Below are 5,675 nucleotides of genomic sequence, written 5' to 3'. Positions count from 1 at the left end.
ACAAATTTTTGTGCACCGGGCCTCTAGTCCTATATAATAAAAGACTAATATGCAAATTGACCGAACAGCGGAACGACCGGTTGCTATGATGCACACTGACCACCAGGGGGCAGATGCTCAACGCAGGAGCTGCCTCCTGGTGGTCAGTGTGCTCCCACAGGGGGAGCACCGCTCAGCCACAAGCTGGGCTCACAGCTGGCGAGCGCAGTGGCGGTGACGAGAGCCTCTCCTACCTCTGCAGCAGCGCTAAGGATGTCCGACTGCCAGCTTAGGCCCGCTCCCTGCGGCAGTTGAGAGGGTGCAGGCAGGGCTGAGGGACACCCCCCTCACCCTGAGTGCACAAATTTCATGTGCTGGACCTCAGGTAGATTTTAAAAGGTTAATGAATATTATACCCATTCATTACTTAAATTGAAAAGTGTCTAGCCCAACCAGTGTGCTCAGTGGTTGAGAACTGACCCATGAACCAAGAGGTCACGGTTCAATTCCTGGTCAGTGCACAAGCCTGGGTTTCGGGCAAGAGGCAGCCAATCGATGATGCTCTCTCATCATTGATGCTTCTATCTCTCTCTCCCTCTCCCTTCCCCTATGAAATCAATAAAAACATATTAAAAAAACTTTAATATCTAAAGTAGAATTTTTTTCATGCATGCAGAGAATCAATATTTTATAGCAAGCAATATTAAAGAAAAGAACATTTCCTCACAAAATACTAATCTGCCAAACTCTATCATTAGAATTCTTACACATATGTGAGGGATGCATAACATTCACATAATTGAACTTTTACCAAATAAAAAGGAAACTGAGAGGATACTTACATGGCATCTAGCTGCAAGGTAGCGGCAAGATTCATACAACTAGAAAAGAAATTAATCTATTAAAATAGTGGTCAAGATACTGTGCCTCTTCACTCTAAAAAAAATCCAGCCTTTTTTAACCCACACGCACCATAAACCTACTGTTTACTAGGTACTGAAGAGTCAAAAAGGAGCGAGGGCCTGCCCTCTGGGAGGTTACAGCAGGGGAGACATAAACACAGCAGTTCTTTCACAAACGGAAAGAGGGCATAAAAAGTACTTGCCACTTGAGGAAGAAAACATCTGCAGGGGAGAAGGTAAGTGAGGAGTTACTCAGCATTCTAGGCACTGAGTCTGAATAATCGCCACTAGTACAAGGTAGTACAAGTATTCAGCGAGTGTTACATGTACTGATGGTGGTAGGAGGTTAGAAGAAGACTGGTGAGAAATCATAAAGGAGTCTATTCCTGCGTCTGATTTTATCCTGTAGGAAATGGGAAATCACTGAACGATATTGTCAGTGGCACCATCAGATCTGTGTTTTAGGAAGACCACCCCTGTGAGAGTTTAAAAAATGAACTGGAGTCGGAAGGTGGGGAGTGGGAAAGATGTTACTGGAGAAAAGAGACAAGAGAAGAGGCGAAAACAACAAAACAGACAAATTAAAGGCCTGACATGTATGAGTGGTAACAAGGTAGAAAGGACTATCCATAATTTCAGAGCTATTTTAGAAAACAGAATTTTTAAAACTTGGTGACTAGAGGTGGGAAGGAAAAACAAAGTTACTGAGATTAGGAATAGCAAAATTAAATCCTTTTAAATAATTTTCACATAAAATAAACACCTACGATACTAATTTAAGGACATTTTTAAAAAGCTTTGAGAAGCTTTAACGTTCATACAATCACTTACTTTATCTAGTTTTCGTGACCGAAGTGCGTGAGCTGCTCTATGATATTGTGCTGTCAGGTAAAGACACTGAGCCAACCAATAAATGTCCTGGGGTTCCTCTGGAGGGAAAAATTACATAATTGGGTCAGAGGTACAAGGTAAAATAGAAAGATTTTTAAAGATAGAGAAATTTTAAAAAATTAGGATTTGTCACTTACCATGAGAGAGTGAAGCTACTTTATCTGCCCAAAATAGAGCACTTTGATACTGTTGCTGTATAAGAAAAAAGTGATAATTTCCCTGTTATTTCAAATTTTAAACAAATATCTAATATTATTAGAATGCGATATTTTTTTACATGTAGTAGGGGTCTATCAATTATATCTTTATCTTATATCTCAGATAGGTAAGTTTTAGTTCAATGGTATAATAAAAAAAATATTATAAGATCATTTTTTTTTGTAGATTTCAACAAGGCAGTGTTTTAAAATAAATGTATACACTGCAAAAACGTATCAGCAGGTACTAGCATAAAAACTGAGATATAGATCAATGGACTAGAATAGAGAGCCCAGAAATAAATCCTCACTTATATGGTCAATTAATCTATGATAAAGGAGGCAAGGATATACAATGGGGTAAACATGGTCTCTTCAATAAGTGGTACTAGGAAAAATGAAGACACATGCTGAAAAAAAAAAGACATCAGACCACACGCAAAAATAAACTCAAAATGGACTAAAGACTTAAATTTAAGACCTAAAACCATAAAACTTCTAGAAGAAACATAGGCAGTAAACTCCGACATCACTCTTAGCAATATCTTTTTAGATATATCTTGGGCAAGGGCAAGAAAAGGAAAAATAAACAAAATTTGACTACATCAAAATAAAGTTTTTGCAGTGAAGGAAACCATCAACAAAACGAGACGACCTACTGAATGGGAAAAAGTATTCAGAAGTGATACATCTGCCCTAACCGGTTTGGCTCAGTGGATAGAGCGTCAGCCTGCGGACTGAAGGGTCCCAGGTTCAATTTCGGTCATGGGCATGTACCTTGGTTGCACGCACATCCCCAGTGGGGAGTGAGCAGGAGGCAGCTGATCGATGTTTCTAACTCTCTATCCCTCTCCCTTCCTCTCTGTAAAAAATCAATGAAATATATTTTAAAAAAAAGAAGTGATACATCTGATAAAGTGTTAATATCCAAAATAACCTAAGGAACTCATACAACTTAACACCCAAAACACAAACAATCCAATTAAAAAATGGGCAAAAAACTTGAATAAACATTTCTCCAAAGAGGACATACAGATGCCCAATAGATATGAAAAGATGCTTAATGTCACTAGTCACCAGGCAGATGCAAATTAAAATAAAAATGAGGTATCACCTCACACCTACCAGAATGGATATCATCAATAAATCAACAAATAAGTGCTGGTGAGAATGTGGATAAGAAGGGAACCCTTGTACACTGTTGGTGGGACTACAAATTGGTGCAGCCACTATGAAAAACAGTATGGAGTTTCCATTAAAAATGAAAAACAGAACTCCCATATGACCTAGCAATTCTGCTTCTGGACAAGCCCTGGGTATTTATCCAAAGAAAACCAAAACTAATTTAAAAAGTTACATACACCCCTATGATCATTTCAGGATACTTACAACAGCCAAGATATGGAAGTAACCTAGTGTACATCAGTAGATGAGCGCGGTGGGGGGGGGTGGGGGGGGGGGGGGGGGGGGCGGGGGGAGAAGGGCGTCCCAAAAAATGTATGCACACTCTGAATAATTACAAAGGCAGTGTTTATTAAAATACATTTCATTTTCAAAACTGAGCTATCAGCTGCTCAAGTGTGTGTCCATTTCTTGGGACACCCTATGTATATAATATTACTCACCAGTAAAAAAAGATTGAAATCTTGCCATTTGCAACAACATGTATGGACCTAGAGCAGTGGTTCTCAACTTTCCTAATGCCGTGACCCTTTAATACAGTTCGGCAGATGCAAATTAAAATAAAAATGAGGTATCACCTCACACCTACCAGAATGGATATCATCAATAAATCAACAAATAAGTGCTGGTGAGAATGTGGATAAGAAGGGAACCCTTGTACACTGTTGGTGGGACTACAAATTGGTGCAGCCACTATGAAAAACAGTATGGAGTTTCCATTAAAAATGAAAAACAGAACTACCTTATGACCTAGCAATTCTGCTTCTGGACAAGCCCTGGGTATTTATCCAAAGAAAACCAAAACTAATTTAAAAAGTTACATACACCCCTATGATCATTTCAGGATACTTACAACAGCCAAGATATGGAAGTAACCTAGTGTACATCAGTAGATGAGCGCACAAAGCCCCCATTGGGGCAGGTGGCCATACCCCACCTGTGCCCAAATTCGTGCACCGGGCCTCTAGTAGTAACATAAAATTCCACCAATCACTCTGTGGGAGTAGTAGGTTTTAGACCCCATTTTCAGATGAGGAAATGGAGGCCCAGAGAGGTTCATAGAGTTTAGCGTCCACCATGACATGAGGATCTGCCACTTAGATCTTAAGGGCATTTTATCTTTTTCATGATAGAATCTGATGAATTAGATCAGTGGTTCTCAACCTTCCTAATGCTGCGACCCTTTAATACAGTTCCTCATTTTGTGGTGACCCCCAACCATAAAATTATTTTCGTTGCTACTTCATAACTGTAATTTTGCTACTGTTATGAATCGTAATGTAAATATCTGATATGCAGGATGTATTTTCATTGTTACAAATTGAACATAATTAAAGCATAGTGATTAATCACAAAAACAATATGTAAATATATATGTGTTTTCTGATGGTCTTAGGCGACCCCTATGAAAGAGTCGTTCGACCCCCAAAGGAGTCACGACCCACAGGTTGAGAACCGCTGACCTAGAGGGTTAAGTGAAATAAGTCAGATAGAAAGGCAAATATCATATGATTTTACTCATAAATGGAATCTAAAAAACAAAAACAAAACAGCAACAGAACCTTAGATATACAGAACAAGCTGACAGTTGTCAAAGGAGGGGAGTGAGGGGATGGGAAAGAATAGTTTTAAAAACAGAACAAAATTATGAGCAGGTATCTTAAAACAGTAGGTAATTTAAGTGATTATTTTGCAGTATCTAGTCACTAGCAGTGGTTCTCAATTTCTCTACAACCCTTGCCTCAGTCCTCCGGGATTCAAATCAGGAACTCAGTTGCCCAAGTGGGAGGAGGAATGCTGACAGCTAGATGGTTACAAATCTGCTCAATGTTAAGGGCTGGACCCAGGCCTGTCTCATTCCGCACAGCACCCCCGGCGCCAGAGGAGAGTGCTCGGGAGGCAAGTGTTCAGCTAACTGGCTCGCGGTAACCAAACGGCGCCCTGCGAAGTCCTGCGGACACCCGGCAGCAGCGTCTCACAACCCATCCTGGACGTCTCGCTGAACAGGCTTTTCCCTCCCTCCCGTGGCTTCCAATCTGTTGGGAGAGCATGCATTTTACTAAAACTTAAGTGACACCCTAGATTATTAAACTGATGCTGCTGATTCTGGAGACGCTTCTGTCCGTAAGCGCTGCTGGCTGTTCACTGCAGGGCGGTGCAGGGAACACAGATGTAGTTTCCGGCGCTGATTTGAGACCACGGGCTTGTCGGTATCTTTATTCGCTTAAATTCGGCCCCATGAGAATGACAACTTCTCCCACATTTTCTATTAGCTAGCTAAATTCAAAGGCCACCCTGCAGCTTTCCTCCTAAAATAATGCTTCAATTTCCACTCGGCAGCAAGTCTGCATTGAGCACCTACTGTGTGCCCAGGAGTCAGGCGGCGGCCGGCGGGGCCTCGGGTGCCGGTAAGGCTCCCCCTGCGTTTAGGGGGCTTTCTTCCATTTTCCGGGTCCCCCGTCCTCGCGGCTGCAGAGACGGCCCAGGCCCGGCCGAGCCCTGCACCACCGAACCCCAGACCGCA

At 41.5% G+C, this 5,675-nt stretch overlaps 1 protein-coding gene across 1 annotated transcript in view; it reads right to left on the bottom strand.

Moving 5' to 3' along the window:
• The window catches only part of CDC16 (cell division cycle 16), a gene marked incomplete at its 5' end in the record, with an annotated part of 41,079 nt that extends 35,419 nt beyond the window's left edge, over window positions 1-5,660 (bottom strand). Inside the window, 4 exons of the mRNA XM_014548911.1 lie at window positions 822-860; window positions 1,713-1,810; window positions 1,910-1,964; window positions 5,514-5,660. Coding sequence (XP_014404397.1) covers window positions 822-860; window positions 1,713-1,810; window positions 1,910-1,964; window positions 5,514-5,660 — 339 coding nt within the window. The remainder of the gene's footprint in view (window positions 1-821; window positions 861-1,712; window positions 1,811-1,909; window positions 1,965-5,513) is intronic.
• Window positions 5,661-5,675: the final 15 nt, after the last annotated feature.

Source organism: Myotis brandtii, unplaced genomic scaffold, assembly GCF_000412655.1.
Source record: "Myotis brandtii unplaced genomic scaffold, ASM41265v1 scaffold528, whole genome shotgun sequence".
Taxonomy (NCBI): Eukaryota; Metazoa; Chordata; class Mammalia; order Chiroptera; family Vespertilionidae; genus Myotis; species Myotis brandtii.
The sequence above is the reverse complement of the archived record's forward strand: the minus strand, read 5'-3'. Positions and strand labels throughout refer to the sequence as shown.